The sequence below is a fragment of the Amblyomma mixtum genome, chromosome 9 (assembly GCF_055824585.1).
Source record: "Amblyomma mixtum isolate Tamu chromosome 9, ASM5582458v1, whole genome shotgun sequence".
In the NCBI taxonomy this organism is placed as follows: Eukaryota; Metazoa; Arthropoda; class Arachnida; order Ixodida; family Ixodidae; genus Amblyomma; species Amblyomma mixtum.
The window spans coordinates 805,795-823,921 of NC_143020.1; the positions used below are offsets into that span (position 1 = coordinate 805,795).

At 46.1% G+C, this 18,127-nt stretch overlaps 1 protein-coding gene across 1 annotated transcript; it reads right to left on the reverse strand.

Moving 5' to 3' along the window:
* Window positions 1-15,328: 15,328 nt before the first annotated feature.
* On the reverse strand, window positions 15,329-17,662 carry LOC149328030 (uncharacterized). Its single transcript, XM_089562045.1, has 3 exons — window positions 17,596-17,662; window positions 16,727-16,780; window positions 15,329-16,050 (listed from the first exon to the last, which is right to left on the reverse strand). Exons 1-3 carry the CDS (start codon window positions 17,597-17,599, stop codon window positions 15,329-15,331), a joined length of 780 nt encoding a protein of 259 aa, XP_089418171.1. The 5' UTR covers window positions 17,600-17,662.
* Window positions 17,663-18,127: the final 465 nt, after the last annotated feature.

Sequence of the window (18,127 nt, forward strand, 5' to 3'; positions counted from 1 at the left end):
ATCCAGGTAATCGTGTGTGGATATGGACGCCAGTTCGCCGCCGTGGATTGAGTGAAAAGTTACTGCGACGCTACTTTGGCCCGTACAGGGTTCTCCGTCGCATCGGTGACCTTGACTATGAAGTCCTTCCCGACTGCACGACAGCATCTCAGCGACGCCGCACACGCCCGGAAGTCGTACATGTCATGTTTACGCAAAAGGCGTACTGGCGCTAAAAAACGAAGACAACACACACAACAGGCAGGACTGGCGCCACTTGTACATAGGGAAGGCAGAGAATATACTTGGTGTGACCGAGAGGCACGGTGTCCCCTTAGTGTCTCAGAAGCAGCCTTTAAAATGCAGGAATACATTTGATCTTGCCATGGTAAATCACAAAGTGAAAAATACAAACTCCGCTACAATAAGTTAATCATCGGCAGCACTACCTACATTTATGACCATATTTCAAACGAAGTTGTTCCCCGCACCCCATAGCTACTACGTAATCCTCCGGAAAAGCCTAAGCTCCGCCCTTTGTCCATTCTTTACACTAATATTCGCAGCCTTGTACCGAAGTTAGATTCCCTCTCAAGTCTTATACGCACTACGGAGATCAACATAATTGTACTAACCGAAACATGGCTAAATTCAACAGTAGCGGACTCCGAAGTAACTTCCATGTTTCCTGATTTCAATATCTTTAGACGCGACAGAATTAATAGGCGAGGAGGAGGTGTACTAATAGGTGTTCATCATTCTTATCCTTGTTCCGAGATTAAACTTGATTCCCCTCTCGAACTCCTTTTCATTAAGTGTCATGCCTCGTTCCCTCCTGTTATCATTGGTGTTTGCTATCGGCCCCCTGATCTAACTGATTCCTTTGTTGCCCACTTACACGAAGCACTCCGCGTGATAACTACGTCCTATCAGCACATACCCATTCTTTTTTATGGTGACTTCAATTTTCCTGACATTACCTGGTCCGATCTTCCCACCATTACATCAAAAAATAACATTGTAAGTGACTTTGTTAACACGTGCCTAACCTTTGGCTTGTCTCAAGTCGTATCTGAACCTACTAGGCAAACTGATCATTCCTCCAACATTCTCGATCTCATTCTCACTTCCCACCCTGATAAAGTTTCTACGCCACTTCATTTACCCGGACTTAGTGACCACTCCATTATACTAAGCACATTTTCATTCCAAGTCCCAAGTTTGAAGAAAACCAAAAAAACACTTACATTATATGACAAAGGTAACTACGCTGCCATGAACACAGAACTAACCGATTTTTGGGCGTGGTTCGTCCATGACTTTTCAAGCCGGTCAGTAGAAACTAACTGGTCCCTTTTCACACACAAAATGCATCAACTAATAGATAAGCACATCCCTACTATCACGATCACAGAAAAATCATCGTCACCGTGGTTTAACAACGATCTGAAGCGCCTTAATAACAAGAAGAAACGGCTTTTCCGTACAGCCAGACGTGTGAACACTGACTGCTCATGGAAAAAGTACCATTGTGCTGAAAAAACATTCCAATCTCTGCTAAACCAAACTAAACGTTCCTTTTTTTCATCAGTATTACCTTCTATGCTTCTCACTAATCCTAACAAGTTTTGGAAATCCATTAATCCTTCACGCAACACACCTATTACTTTACATGATGAGGACCATAATCTCATTCCGGAACATGATGTCTGTCGCGTTCTAAATTCTTTTTTCTGTTCAGTTTTTACTAACGAACCGGACGGCGAATTACCGCACTTCCCTGTCTTCGATCATCCAGCTATGCCAGACATTTTGTTCGATAGCAATGGTATTAGGAAACTAATTGAATCATTGAAAGTGTCATCGTCATCTGGCATTGATGGCTTGAACTCTAAAGTGCTAAAAAATACTAAAAACGTGGTTAGTGTCATTTTGTGCCATCTTTTTCAACAGTCATTATCATCAGGCGTGCTTCCGCAAGACTGGAAAATCGGTAAGATCGTTCCAGTCCCCAAGAAAGGTTCATCGTTTTCATGTAAAAACTACCGCCCTATTTCTCTTACGAGCATCTGTTCAAAACTAATGGAACATATTATTTATTCTCACATCGTTAAATTTTTAGTTTCGCTCAAGTTTTTTCATCCTAACCAACACGGCTTTCTAAAAGGACTTTCCTGTGACACCCAACTAGCCCTTTTTGTTAATGATCTTAGCTCTCATCTTGACCTAAACATTCCCGTTGACACGCTCTTCCTTGACTTTGAAAAAGCTTTTGATAAGGTACCCCACAAAAGATTACTACTAAAACTTTCACATCTTAACCTTACCCCCTTGGTGTTAAAATGGCTACAAAATTTTTTGACCAACAGAGAGCAATTTGTCTACGCCAACAAATCATCGTCACCTCTTTCCCCCGTTACTTCAGGTGTACCACAAGGCACAGTGCTTGGACCCTTGCTTTTTCTAATCTACATTAACGATCTTCCCTCTAACGTCAACTCGAACATCCGATTATTTGCCGACGACTGTGTAATCTACCGCCCTATTACCAGCAGAACTGACTCTGACACCCTCCAAACTGATCTAACCCAAATTGAAACTTGGTGCAAGCATTGGCTAATGTCCCTTAATATTACTAAAACATGCATGCTTTCTTTTCATCGCAGGCAATCCCATATTCCCTCAAAATATGTTCTTTTCGGTTCTGAAGTATCATCTGTTCTTTCCTGTAAGTATCTTGGCATCACCTTAACTCATACCCTAACATGGTCTTCGCATATCACGAACATCGCTAATGACGCTAACCGCACCCTTGGCTTCCTACGTCGAAATCTTCGTTTTACTACCCCTTCTATCAAATTATTAGCTTATAAAACATTCGTCCGACCTAAACTTGAATTCGCGTCAGCAGTATGGGATCCTCATCAATCTAACCTTTCTATAATCCTTGAAAAAGTTCAAAACCGCGCTATCCGTTTTATTTATTGTGACTACTCTTACTATACTAGCGTGTCCTCTTTAAAATCCAGAGCATCCTTGCCTAACCTTGAAACTAGAAGAAAAATAACTCGACTATGCCTATTCCACAAGTTCTATCATTCACCTTTAGGATCATCTATCATATCAACAGCTCATCGTCCTTCTAGCCGCAACAACCACATCAAGACCGTATACCCACCCGCTGCAAGAACAACATCTCATTTCCGTTCTTTTTTTGTCATATCATCTCGGGACTGGAACGATCTGCCGCCGGAAGCCGTACTCATCGTCAACTGCATCGACTTCAAAAAAAAGATTGAGGCCATCCTTATGTAATCAGCAATCTTTATGTATCCTGTAATCTTTATGTATCCTGTAATCTTTATGTATCCTGTAATCTTTATGTATCCTGTAATCTTTATGTATCCTGATCTTTATGTACTCTGTAATCTTTATATAATCTGCATGTAATCCGCCCATCCCTCATGTAATGCCCCACAACCGGGGCCTTTGAGGTAATAAATAAATAAATAAATAAATAAACCATGGCAGCAGATAGACGACTCGCGTACATAGGAGACTGGTGGTGTGATGCAACTAGGTAACGCTGATGTGAATTTAGATGGGGGTTTCTGGCTAAAGTAAAACTCAGATGCATTACCTCGAGCAAATGCCCCGAGCCAGGAGAGCGCACCCTAAATTGCAGATCAGCCACATTGCAGCAGATGCCTATTTTAACAGCACATATGGCGCTATGCATTTCAAAGCAAGGCTATCTTTGTAGATGCAATCTCCACGACAAATTCCGATTGACACTCGATACTGTGCAGTCAATAGTACAAGGAAGTGCCGAGATCAAAAAGTAAACTATAGAACGTATTCTCTCCACTGTGGGCACTTGGTCCGCTTCGTCCCGTTGGGTTTACTCCCCGCGATGTCGTCCTCCCTAATTACCTTAACGAGGGGGGTCACCTGCATTGTAGCTACCCCAGCGCCAACAGATGGCGTAACAGTCGCAGGTGTGGGGGAGACAGCTCTCTCTCTTCAGCCTCGGGAATTAATTGCACGCACGTCGCACGAGCTTGCGGGAACATTTCCCGTGAGGTTGTATCCCTCACTAACGGTATGAGGTAGGTGGAGACGCATTTTTTTTATCCTGCTTAAATTCTTTACGCAGCACGTTTCTCAATTCTTCCTCCTAAAGTACTCATTTTCATAAGGTGCGTGCATTCACAACACTGCTATGTTGTCTTTTGGTCCTCGCGTATGTGAGCACCGAGAGAATTCCCACGTTCTAAGCGATATTTGTTACGTCACAGCATGCATGGAATGTTCGTTCACGACAGTTCCTAAAGGAGGTAACTCTGACCTGCAATATAAGGTGGCCAAGGCAATGCTGAGAGAAAAACAACATCTTAAATGAAATGCCGCTCCCCTTCTACCTGACCACACACTGTTTGGCTGTGTGGTGCTGAATGTAGCATTAATGTCCAATTACAGACACAACACCACGCAGCAGATATCTCTGTTTAGAAACAAACCGTTTTTTTTACTTAGCTAGTGCTATTCTATCCCAACATCTTTGTTTTCAAGGAATTGGTAAGTGAATGAAATCAATGGACAATGCAGCTAAACTGAATGTTACAGACCCTAGAATCGGTGAGTGCACAATCACTGGCATCATAACGACATCCTTAAATAGCTGTTGTGTCCCTGATCATTCTCAAAAACATGAGTCGTAATATTTTAAACCTTTTAATGGAGAGTAGTGCCACTACCTGCACCCATTTCCAGCAGCGCTCCCATGACTAACCATAAATGCGGGAGGACAACGTTTAACATTGCTGCGGCAAAAAATTTGCAGAGGGAAATTAAGCTTCACGTTAAGGGCATGACACGACAGCATTACTCGATTAATGCCAATATATGTGGAATTGGTCGTTCTCTATATTACATTCATAGGTCCCAGGGAGTCGTCATACCGCTCCTGGCACAGCCACCCAGGTTGGGCTTCCCGAGCAACCTCGCGACCAACCGTAAATGAAAGTGCCAACTGCAACGGCTGGCAGATTGTGATGAAGTCACAAAGTCAAGAGACCTGCGTGGCTCGCCTAGGTTGCTTCTATAGGGATTTTCTGTGGATTTTTTGCTCATGGCCAATGACCCTGTCTTTTCTGAAACACCGGACAATGAACGCTATAGCGTTGAAAATGTACGCATTGTATCTCTTGGCAAGCCATCATAGCTCTAAGCAACGATAGCATAAGCCTCCAAACCGTAATTAGTCATACAACGTTGACAAGACTAACAATAATGAAGTTAGCAGCAGAGCACATCCCCATGTGCACTACATCAAGTACAATAATTTCAGGCTCAACAGTTGACGATGGCAGACAGTGATTGTATCGACAAAGCAAATGGCTTTACAACAGCCTCAGAAAAACCTTGAAGAAGCTAGTTACTCAACACATCTCGGTTTCAAAACGGTCAAGGCTACCTAAGTTGACATTGTTGATAGTTAGTATTACCATGTTGAGTTGTAATCAATATATCATTCATAACACGTACATATGTAATTTTTCCATCAAAAAAAGGCAAGGATGGCACTTCTCTGCATTAAACTTAAAAATGTGGACCATGCAGCTGGGAACATGCAATGAAAACATCACAGTACAAACCTAATCCAAAGAGTGTCATGGCAAGAACATGCATTCGTGACCCTTAATTTGGATCACTGCAGCCCCCCCCCCCCCCCCGCACACAGACGCATGGCAGAAAAGAATGGGCAGATTACCTTCCATGGAGGAGATATGAAGCTGTGAAATAAACTTTGAATACTGATACATTGTCGCTGCCTGCTTTGCAGAAATATTAAATGCTATCACAGTTTCACTTATCGTGAGTGATCAGAAGCTGGTCATGCTTTCTTGCCACGTATGCTGCTGCAGGGATTTCAGGGGATAACTGGGGCTTCCAACATTAAGGTTTTGAACCATGTTACTGGAAGACTGGCAGCTTACAATGCGACCCTGTGCTTTTCCACAGAAAAATTTTGACTTCTGACGAAACATGACGCCTCTAGCTGTTGCTTATAGCCGCCATCGTGAGATATGCCAACACAGTATGTCGGTCAGGAAGAGATGTTCTCCATTGTCACTTTTGAAGGTATGATTAAATATAAAAATATGGTAACAGTGATAGGCGACAACCAACCAGACAAACCAAATTGAGTAGAGTATTTTGGTTTGGTTTTAAGGGGCTTAACGTCCCAGTATGATTCAGGTGATGAGGGGCACCGCAGTGGAGGGTTCTGGATAATTTTGGCCGCCTGGCGTTCTTTAACCTGCAGTGGCATTGCACAGTACACAGGCCTCTTGCATTTTGCCTCCATCGAAATGCGACCGGCGCAGCCGGGATTGAACCCCATTTTTCACATAAATAAATAAATAAAGTGATTGCTAGAAGAAGGCGCATTACAACAATTAAGAAAGGCAGGCCATTCCATGAATCTGGAGGAGCTAGTGCATAACAAGCAAGGAACTCTTAGAAAACCACACAATAGCAAATGAGCCATCAGACTAAAAGAAAGACCAGAATAAAAAAATTGCACAATACATCACAGAAATTTAAGGAATACAGCGTAGAATACACAAAGTAGCCTTCAATGGAAACAAATAAACAGAACAGGACACAAAGCTTACAAATAACAAAAGGGGCAGGAAGATGAGAACATCAGGAAGATGTTCTTCACTGTTACTCTGAAAGTATGATGATTAAATATAACAATATGGCAATACGGACGGACAACCACCAACCAACCAAACCAAATTCAAAAGAGTATTTTGGTTCGGTTTTATAGGGTTTAACGTTCCTAAAATGACTCAGGCTACGAGCGACACCGCACAGGACGGCTCTGGATAATTTTGACCACCTGGAGTTCTTTAACATGCAATGACATTGCACAGTGCACAGGACTCTAGCATTTCGCCGCCATAGAAATGCGACCGCCGCGGCCGGGACTGAACCCTTGTTTTTCGGGTCAGCCGCTGAGCGCCATAACCACTGCAACACTGTGATGACTGATAGAGTATTTTCAATTTGGGAAGTAAGAATGTGCATGACAAACCATAAGATTTGCTCAACCAGAAAAATATTTGGTCAGCTGCGATTTCAAGCTGAAGATCCAACTGCACTGCAAAGAGAACTACTGTCTTACTTTTATACAATCTTTTAATCTGAGACTTCCAAGCACAAATATTTTGCCAAATAACTGACAAAAAAGCAGATATGAAATAAATTAAAAGATGGTTAGAATTAGAACGGGCATAATGACAAATAAGGAAGGCAGGACATTTTGAGAACCTGGAAGGGCTAGCGGATAACTCGCAAGGAACTCTTAGGGGACACACACTGGCTAATGAGCCATCAGACTCCAACAAACATAAGAATAAAAAAACTGCACAGCACACCAAAGAAATTGAAGGTATATAGCGCAGAATACAAAAAAATAGCCTTGAAGAAAAAAGACAGACAAGGATTCAAAGCTTACAAAGAAGGAAGGGGTAGTAGAAAAATATAACAATGAACCACTTTATCCTACTAGGAAAGGTGGCATTCGCCACAGCCCTGATACAGAGGGGATGCCAACAGTTATCCATTTAATCTAGTGGAGTGCGTGGTACAAAGACATGTCCCGCAATAAATAGCAAATAAACCACGTTCCGCAGTACAAAAGAAATAAAACAATTAACCACTATAATCTACTAGGCAACGTGACACTCGACAGAGCTCAGACAGAAATGGGGAATTTATTAGTGCATTGGACAAAGATATTGTCACCGACAAACGCAGCAGAAAAGCGGCAAGCACAGCGTTTCCTAGGAAGAAGCCCGCCGAACCGCCGAGCTCATCCAGAACGAAGACGATGCGCGGCCATGCGCCTGGAGCCAAGGCTCGGCCACCAGGTGGCGCCGGCAGAGTGCCAGCAGTGTGGCATTGCCCCCCTACCTTCCAAGAGGCATCGACCCGATGCCGCACGGGCGGAAAAAAAATAATGAAGGGAAGGCGGAAAGTGAAGGGCGCGAGTGTCTGCGTGAAAAGGGGCTAACGGGAGTAATACGGCTTCAGTCGCGCCACGTGGACTACTTCGGGCGTCGGTTGTCGAGAGGACCGGACAGTTCCTTGAGGGAGCGCCTCGCAGGTCACCGCGCTGAGGCGGCGTAACACCTTGTAGGGACCGAAGTAACGGCGAAGAAGCTTCTCAGAGCGCCCCCGCAAGCGGATCGGGCTCCACACCCAGACTTTATCACCGGGTGTGTAAATCACTTCCCTGCGGCGGAGGTTGTAACGCTCGGCGTCGCGTTGTTGTTGGTGCCGGATTCGCTGTCGAGCAACATGGCGAGCGGCTTCGGCGTCACGAGCAAATTGGTTCGCTACGAAAGAAGAGGGAGCAGGATCCGGAAGAAGCATGGCGTCCAGCATGGTCAAGGCTTCGCGACCGTGCACCAAATGGAACGGAGTGAAGCGTGTCGTTTCGTGTAGAGCAGTGTTGTAAGCGAACGTGATGTAAGGCAGTATCCGGTCCCAGTTCCCACGGTCATCGTCTACATACATCGAAATCATGTCGGCAATTGTCTTGTTAAGCCGCTCAGTCAGTCCGTTCGTTTGCGGATGGTAAGCTGTAGTCCTTCGATGGCTGGTGCCACTGAGTCGAAGTACCTCGCTCGTAAGTGCCCACGTGAAGGCGGTGCCCCTCTCAGTTAATACGACTGCAGGGGCTCCGTGACGAAGTACAATGTTGTGAATGAAGAAATGTGCAACTTCGGCTGCGGTACCACGGGGAAGGGCCTTGGTCTCAGAGTAGCGGCTAAGATAGTCAGTGGCAACAGCAATATACCGGTTACCCATGGAAGACGCCGCAAATGGGCCGAGTAAGTCCATGCCGACCTGTTGAAATGGGAGGCGTGGTGGATCGATCGGCTGCGGGAGCCCGGCTGGTTTAGTCGGCGGCGTCTTCCGGCGCTGGCACTCACGACAGGTTCGGACGCAGGGGTGGACAACCGCTGCAAGCCTGGGCCAGTAGTACTTGTGACGTATGCGCGCCAACGTGCGGGAAAATCCGAGGTGGCCCGAAGGAAGGTCGTCGTGGCACGCACGAAGAACTTCGTCACGAAGCGCTGTAGGTACGGCAAGCTGATAGGCAGTGTCCGTTGGGCCGTAATTGTTTTTATAGAGGACACCATCGCGCAAGCAAAACGATGACAGCCCGCGCTTGAAGATTCGAGGAGGAGATGGAGCGGTTCCTTCGAGATTCTCGATGAGAGGAAGCAGTTCGGCGTCGGTCCTCTGTTGGCGGGCAAGGGTGGACGCGGTGACAGCACCGAGAAAAGCGGAATCGTCGTTGGACTCGCCCGTGGGGCCGGGAATAGGAGCGCGGGATAGACAGTCAGCATCGCTGTGTTTCTCGCCGGACTTGTACACGATGGTGACATCAAATTCTTGTAGCCGAAGGCTCCAACGAGCAAGCCGCCCCTAGGGATCTTTCAGATTCGCCAGCCAACACAGGGAATGATGATCGCTCACAACCCGAAATGGGCGGCCGTACAGGTATGGACGAAATTTCGTAACGGTCCACAGCACAGCCAGACATTCCTTCTCCGTGGTGGAATAGTTTACTTCGGAACGAGACAAAGTGCGACTGGTGTAAGCAATCACGCGTTCTAGACCATCCTGCCACTGAACGAGGATCGCACCGAGGCCAACGTTACTGGCATCAGTATGTAGTTCCGTGTCGGCGTCCTCGTCGAAGTGGCCAAGCACAGGAGTACATTGGAGACGGGACTTGAGTTCCGTGAAGGCTCTTTCCTGGTCCTGCCCCCACAAGAAGGGTTCAGCGTCTTTCGTCAGGCGGGTCAGAGGCTCAGCTAGCTTGGAGAAATTATGAACGAACCGGCGATAGTACGCGCAGAGGCCCAAGAAACGACGCAGGCTCCGTTTGTCTGTGGGCTTGGGGAAGGCAGCTACGGCGGCTGCCTTTCGGGGTCTGGACTAACGCCTCGAGCGCTGAAAATGTGACCAAGAAACTTCAGCTGATGAAACGCGAAGTGACATTTCTCTGGCTTGAGAGAGAGACCAGCGGAACGTATGGCCTCGAAAACAGCACGCAAACGTTTCAGGTGCTCATCGAACGTGTCGGAGAAGATCAAGACATCGTCGAGATATACGAGGCACGACTGCCACTTCAGTCCAGATAGCACGGTGTGCACCATTCGTTGGAATGTGGCAGGGGCCGAGCACAAGCCAAAAGGGAGCACCTTAAACTCGTATAAACCGTCATGGGTAATAAAGGCGGTCTTCTCTCGGTCGCGTTCGTCGACCTCTATTTGACAATACCCACTGCGGAGGTCAAGAGACGAAAAATAGGTGGCATGGCGCAGGCGGTCTAGAGAGTCATCAATGCGTGGCAGAGGGTACACATCCTTTTTTGTGACGTTATTGAGGCGCCTGTAATCCACGCAGAACCTGAGGGTGCCATCTTTCTTCGTGACGAGGACAACAGGTGATGCCCAGGGGCAATGCCATATAATATGGCCAGGCTCCCCGCAGTGGTAGCATAGCGGGCGGTCGTTGGGCGTGCGCCACACGTGCGCTTTGCTGATAGGAGGGCGCAGGTTCTGCTGCTGCTCGACGGGGCGCACGTAACGGTGGGATGTTCGAGGTCCGGCAACTGGGCGAAACTCTTGCGGCATGGGAGCAGGTCGGCGCAGGGCATCGCTGTAGGACATGACGTGTGGCTCCGGTAGTGGTGCTGGTGGTGGCTGCACCACGCGCTGGATTTCGTCACGGATGACGTCCCCTGTAGAAGGTATGCTTGCCGACGGAGCATCCATGCGGAGCTGTCGCAGTTCTTCGCGGACAATGCTCCGTACAATCTCTCGCAGCGCCTCATCCCCGGGGCCTGGCAAGGGCGCGAAGTATTGAGTGGCCGCTACATTTGCCTGACGGCCGTATTGGGCGCTCCGTTCCAGCAACGAACGCTCCATGGAGTTAGCTTCCTTGGCGAAGGCGGCGACGGTTAGCGGAGGGTCGCGCATGAGGCCAGCAAACAGCTGCTCCTTCACCGCACGCATAAGGTGCTGCACCTTTGTAGCCTCTGGCATGGTAGGGTCGGCCCGATTGAAGAGGCGTGTCATGTCCTCTATAAACATGGCCACGCTCTCGTTGGACTGATGTGACCTGGAGCGAAGGGCAATTTCAGCGTTCTCCTTCCGTTGGCTCGAGCTGAATGTGGCGAGCAACTCACGGCGAAAAGCTGCCCAGTTGGAAAAGGACGCCTCGTGGTTCTCAAACCACGTTTTCGCCGAATCGAGCAGTGCGAATTATACATTCAGCAGCTTCCGCTCGTCGTCCCACTGGTTAAATGTGGCCACACGGTCAAAATTGGCCATGTGCGAGAAGGACGCACGGCGGGACACTGCCGGAGGACTGACCTGTCCGGCTGCCAGTGGTGGATGTCATCGCTCTGACAGGCCTTGTTAGTGGCTCGAACTCGGGTCAGGCCTCGCAGGCGACGGCTCGTTTTGTGGACGGGTGTGGCGTCCGCGGTTCGGGGAGAAGCGTCACGGCTGTCGTCGGGGTCAGCGTACATGGGATGGTACCCAGCACCTCCACCAAATGTCATCGACAAACGCAGCACAGAAGCCGGAAGCACAGCGTTTCCTAGGACGAAGCCCGCCGAACCGCCGAGCTCACCCAGAACGAAGACGACGGGCGGCCACGCGCCTGGAGCCAAGGTTCGGCCACCAGGTGGCGCCGGCAGAGTGCCAGCAGTGTGGCAATATGTCCTCCAATACATTGTTTTACAGGACAGTAGCATCAAGCTATGGGTCGGAATAAGTTGGCAGCAGTTCCCCTGGAATGTTCTTACCCTGGCTAGATGCTCCTCTAATGCCTGCAAAACGAGAACACAGAAAACAGGCCAAGCACAAAAAAAAAGAAAACGGCAATCGGCACCAGCGTTGTTCAATACGGCGGGCAGTCCTGTATTTTAAAGTGGACCATTTAGTGCAATGCTATGGTAGCATGCACTTTTCATTCCTGTATAGCGCCTAATGGGACGCAGAAAAAAGATTTCGTACTTGCATGTCATGGCAACATGCAGAGGGGGACGACCTCCATATACAAAAAAAGGCGTGCTGAGTTGCAGTCACTAGTGCCTGTTTGTACCGGTATTCTATGAAAACTGCTGGCTACAGGTACTGCCGGCTTTTTGGATATGGTCCGCCAGCCTGCACAAGTCACCGCAGTGCACCGTGAACACTTGTAATACATTACACCGAAAGAACTAACGATAGCATTTTCTGTATGACTACGGACACAGAAAAACAAATACATCTATCTCCACCAACGTGCTGTCCTTGCTAAAGCCCGCTACAAGAGAAATTAAGCGTGGAAAGCTCACTGGCGACCGTGTGAGTGACACGGTCATAGCAGAATACACACACAAAATGAATTTAGACAGGTTAACGAAAGTTACAACCCTGCTGCCTGTTGCGTTTACTTACCCGCAGATGCAAGTGATGAAATAGCAGGTTTATAGGAAAAACTCCAGCAGGTTTCTATGGAGCAAATTTGTCCGGTATTGTGGTTATAAACTGCTGTGCCTTTCAGGTTACTGGTAAAGGCATCAACAAGCCTGCATCTTTCATGACTGCGCAGTGACAGTTGGGGACGTGCACACAAAGACATACCATGTCTTCACTCGCGTACGCTGAAAAAGTCACGTTCAACGGTTCGCACCAAGTCATGCTTCCTCTGCATGCGCATAGATTTCCTTCTTCAAAGCTTCTTATTCTCAAAGACTGACAATACACAAACAGGAATGTGTAAAGTAACAGATTGAAGAACTGGTCAACAGGCAACACACGAAATTTATGCAATTGTTGATGCCACCCGCAATGCAGCTTGCGCCATCGTACATCTTGTCTGCACGGTTGGCGTGGGCACATTTCAATACAAATAACAATTATGAGGACCATCTAGACAACCTAAATTAACTGTATTTTATGATGCTGCAAAGTTTCATTCATGCACAAGGTATAGTTGATTGGAAACTGGCCGTCAGTTATGACAATTCTGACCATCCAACACAAAGAATCCAATTTCTCATCACGCATGGTGGTTTCCTTTTATGAAAATGCAAAAATATGTGTCTTCCTTGGAGCATTACAATGTAGTCAGTGAGGTTGAATTTCAAAACTGGCCACCAGACAACACTCCGCAATCTTTCTTAATGCATACAACGCACAATACACAACGAACGCAATTCAATCCCCACATAGAAAAAGTTTAGACCCTTTTGAACCTACGTTGGCACGTACAAGCTTTTAGAGAATAAACTACGAGTTTATACACAAAAAACAGCGGTGTACTACACATAGGACGCGAGGCGTATATGGGTTAACTGTGCTTGAGCTTCAAAGAATGCGAGTGCAAGACATGGAAAGTACTTCCCATCGAGCAACTATGAAAAGCGGAGGCTATTTAATTTGAATTTACCGAAAAGGTTGTTCAATGTTCCCTATCAGAATGGATGGATGTAACCGAATGTAAATGCACAGTGGCTGAGAAAAAGAGAGGTTTAAAGTTTTCTCCAAAGCAACCGATGAAACTACCGTCCATTGTCGTGCCACAGGAAATGCAATGCTATTAGACAGGATAGACTTGCTTTGGGAACCAGAACCAAGTGCTGAAGCAAGTGGCAATAAAAATTCTTTCCTGGATGCAAGGCACAATGATGTCTGTGGAAGCTCGAAGCAAAATGCTAAAAAAAAGGAAACATCAGCTACTCGAATAAAAAGGCTAACCAAAGAACGGCACTGCTTTTGAATTTAATGCACAACATGTGAAGTAAGTTTTACAAACAGCCAGAAGGTATTCAACATTTTGTAATCGCAAATGTAATAAAATAATCGTGCAATTTCACACAACAAACCTAAAAAACTAACCTTACAATACACTACATAACAATGTTTTTCATAGGCACCAATCAAAGAACTTTTTCTTTCAGCAGCCAGGACCCTTGCAACTAGTCATCATGAACAGCTTACAAACAGCCAGAACGTATTCAACAATGTGTAATGGAAACTGGAATAAAATACTTATGTGCACTAAGCAACCTCACAAAAATGACCCAAATCACGTGCGTTACAATACAATACAAGATTACAATGTTTGTCTTAGGCACTAATCACAGTATTTTTGTTTCAGCAGCCATGACTCCTGCAGCTTGTTATCAAGAACACCTTATGCAAAAAAATAAGGCTTCTTCAAGTAACACCAACACAACAAAGAAGCTAGCACAATATGAAATGGTCACAAACACCTGATATTCTGACAACCACAACAGATAAAAATGGTCTGAAGATAATGCTCCACAAATATTATGCCATTTATATCCAGCAGAGAAAGCGGTCTGAGAAATGGTGATTTAGATGTTCGTAAACTCTTTTTGTTGGCTTTGATACCGAAGTACAGAGAACTGTTCTAAAACGTGCACACTAACACAAGACGCATCAATACGAGGTCGGACACTTGCCGTTCGCCACTCATTCAAGCCACTAGCACTGCCAGAATAAACACAGTAAGATTAACACAAGAGCAGGTTTTCCTGTGTTGTCACACAAACTGAAATCGGTTCAGTCGGTTCATAAATTCACTCATTAATAAATGAGTGAATTTATAATGACCATCACAAAAATGCGCCCACTCAGACTGCACGAATAAAAAGAATAGTTGTGCATGTTTTGCCCCCTTGAATCTTTTCACGGAAGCAGGCAGATAAATGGCATTAGCAATAGAAATTTAGCGCAGTGGAGACGAAGTAGCGTAGATGTAGACTGGTTTACTGAACGCCGGCTACGAATGCGCAGTGCCCTGCCTGATTGTATCCATGCCACAACGCGTGCGTAGTCAATTTGCTTTAAACTGGCATACGTCTATGCTATTACGTCTCTGGTATGCTACATCTCTTTGTAATATTGGGAACAATGTTTTTAAAATCTCTCTCCAACGAGAAGTGATGCCATCCACGTATGACCGAGATTTCATTTCCATTGATGCGAGTTTACAAGCATAGCAGGATTACTCTCTGTGTTCAGGAAATACTTCTCGCGAGTGTGTGTCTAGCTTAAGGGAACAACAAATGTATTTTCCTGAAAAAACTTTAAACGTGAACAAAACATACAAATGTAAAGAAAGGCGAAGGTTAGCTACCACCTCTTATCACAGAGCATCCTGCTAGAATCTCATTAGATCGCCCATAAAAAGGTAAATAGGAAAACATATCGACTAAGGGCATTAGAAACCGCTGCTATTCTTTATGAATCGTCTTTTTGTGCAGTTTTAAATTTTTTCCCTGAGCGAATGTCTTATGGCACAAATCACATTGGAAGGGCTTTTCTCCCGTATGGAATCTCACATGCCTCGCAAGAATTGAATGTTGTACAAAGGCCATGGGGCACAGCTGGCACTGATACGGCTTTTCACCCGTGTGGGTACGGATGTGTGCCACCAGGCTGTTCTTCGATGTAAAGCTGCTACCACAGTGGTCGCAACGGTAAGGACGCTCACCTGTGTGAGTTCGCTGGTGTTTCACTAAGTTGCTCCGGTCTGAAAAGCTGCTATCACAATAGTCACAATGGTAAGGACGCTCGCCTGTGTGAGTGCGCTGGTGTTGCACTAAGGTGCTCTGGCGTGCAAAGCTCCTACCACAGTGCTCACAATGGTAAGAACGTTCACCAGTGTGAGTGCGCTGGTGTGTCTCCAGGTGGGCCTTTTGTGCAAAGCTCTTTCCACAGTCATCACAATGGTATGGGCGGTCCCCAGTATGGACTCGGAGATGCACCACCAGATGAGATCTTTTGTTGAATCCCTTGCTGCAGTGGGTGCATTCGTGCACCTTCTTTACTGCAGGTTTACCCCGGTGGTTACCACTGCCAGAAGGAGTAGATTCCATGCTGTGGCTCACTGGGAGCCTTTGACCAGTTGAATCTTGCACAGGAGGCGCGTGGTCGCCCTGTGTGCCGACTGAACCTGTGTGGTAAAGGAAGAATACTTTCAATCAACAGCAGGAACCAACATTGCACAGCTCACCTGGAGCTGGGGAAATGAAGATCAATGTGCAGGACATAATTGGCAACAGCTGTGGATGTTTATGAAAAGTTTTATTGAATAGGTCGGCCTTAAGAAGAATTCAGGTCTGAAGAAAGATATCCCTAGAATGAATTCTGCAAGCAGCTGAAAACATTTCAGCTGCAAAAAATGTAATCCTTGCCAACAAAATAGGGTAGCATTTGAAATCCATTCTAAGCACTTGCATTACTGCCATCATGATAGACGCTGTGCTAAGCCCATCCAAGTGGGCCTAATACCCAACAAATGACAATTAGCTAAGTTTAGCACACTGCCACTTTTGTTTTCTTTATTTGCTCCTTAGGCAGGGTACAAGAGGAAGCAAAAGCTAAAGGTTAAAAACCTGATGAGGCCTTGGACGCCTGCGCAAGTCCTAACATCAATGCATAGAACTCACAGGGGTGACAGTTTGGTCAACAGTTCACATATTCTGGAAAACAACTTTCCAGAATATCAAAGGCAAATATCATCATAATTCACCAGAGCTCCATGAACTGAAGCTTCTGTATTATTCACACTGCTCTTTGAAAGACAACATTCAGGAACAGATTAATGAAGAAAAAGTGAAGATTATAACCTGTCGAGTTTTGTCCAGAGAATACACCGTATTTGCGGCCTCTAATGGTCAAGCCTGCAAGTGAAAGACAGGTTACATCCATAAGACACAGGATTACATGTGCAACAACTCACATGGTGTTATGTGGATGAGACGGTGAAAATAGCATGCCATCTCATACAAGTGTTGTGCTAGGTCAGGTAAATTGAGTAGGACAGGCTTAAAAACAATCAAGTTCCAAAGCAAACATTCCAAACTTTTAATTCTGCCTCCAGACGAGAACTATAATTATGCTCATGAAAGAATCAGTTACCTAAAAATATCGGAAAGCTGTTGCAAAAAAACCAACAGCCACATTATAGACCTGTTCGCAAGTACAGTAACTGGCTTCATGGGAAGGACTGTACAAGTCTGCCTACGTAGGCTTAAAAACTAACGAGTGTGAGTTATGGTTAGAGACAAAACACAATGGGACAGGATTCCTCCTGTTTTTTTAAGACCCCTTATACCCTTTGTACAGCACGTAGGAAAAAAATTTCAGAGCTTGACAACTGGTAAAAAATTGTCAGGAGGCTTGCTTGCAGCCAAGATTACAGCCGCCCACAAGTGTGGCCAACATGCCCAACAGGGTGTTTCCCCTGCAGCAGCTCCAAGAGAGGCATTAACCAAACCAGTAGAAGCACATCTGAAACAGCACACTACTGTGTGTCAAGTGCAGTTAGTGCGTGGCATATTTACTCGTGTAAGGCCCACGCCTCGAATGTGGGATGAAAAATTGTAATGAGAATGAAAGCTGATGACGACAATAGGTGAGATGGTGAAAGGGAAGCTTTGGCTAAAGAGGGCCATGGCTCAAGGCACTTTCTTCGACACAGGTTGGGGTTAAAGGCCCATTTCCAAGCACTGCACCCAGCACAAGCTAGGGGGAAAACTTGCTTATTGCATCACTGGTGGGTACCCAGTTCTAGTACTGAGATTACAACCCTGCACATCCCACATGCGTGGTGCATGCTCCAATGACTATGCCACTGATGCGGCGAGAGTGAACGCAGCAAGACATAAAGAATTAAAGTACAACTTGTCATCACTTATCAGAATCTCAGCAACACTAAATCAGTTTTACAGGCATTTTATGAGGCATTAAGACCTGCCACGTGTCAGGTACTCACTCCGGCAAAATCAGAAAAAAAGGACAGAAACAGTGTGGTTCTTAGACGAGTAAGTCTGCTACAGCTTGCATTGCCTTGGGCAACACGGCAAAGAGCACTGCGTCAATAGGTCAGCACCGCACAAGGTAAACAGGGCCAACAGAGCAAAGAGCTATACAGAAACACTGGGGAGGCAAATTTTTCAAATGGCTTCACATCATAACAAAAGAATTTCCTCCTCAAAGATAATTCAAGGTGCATACAATCATCACGA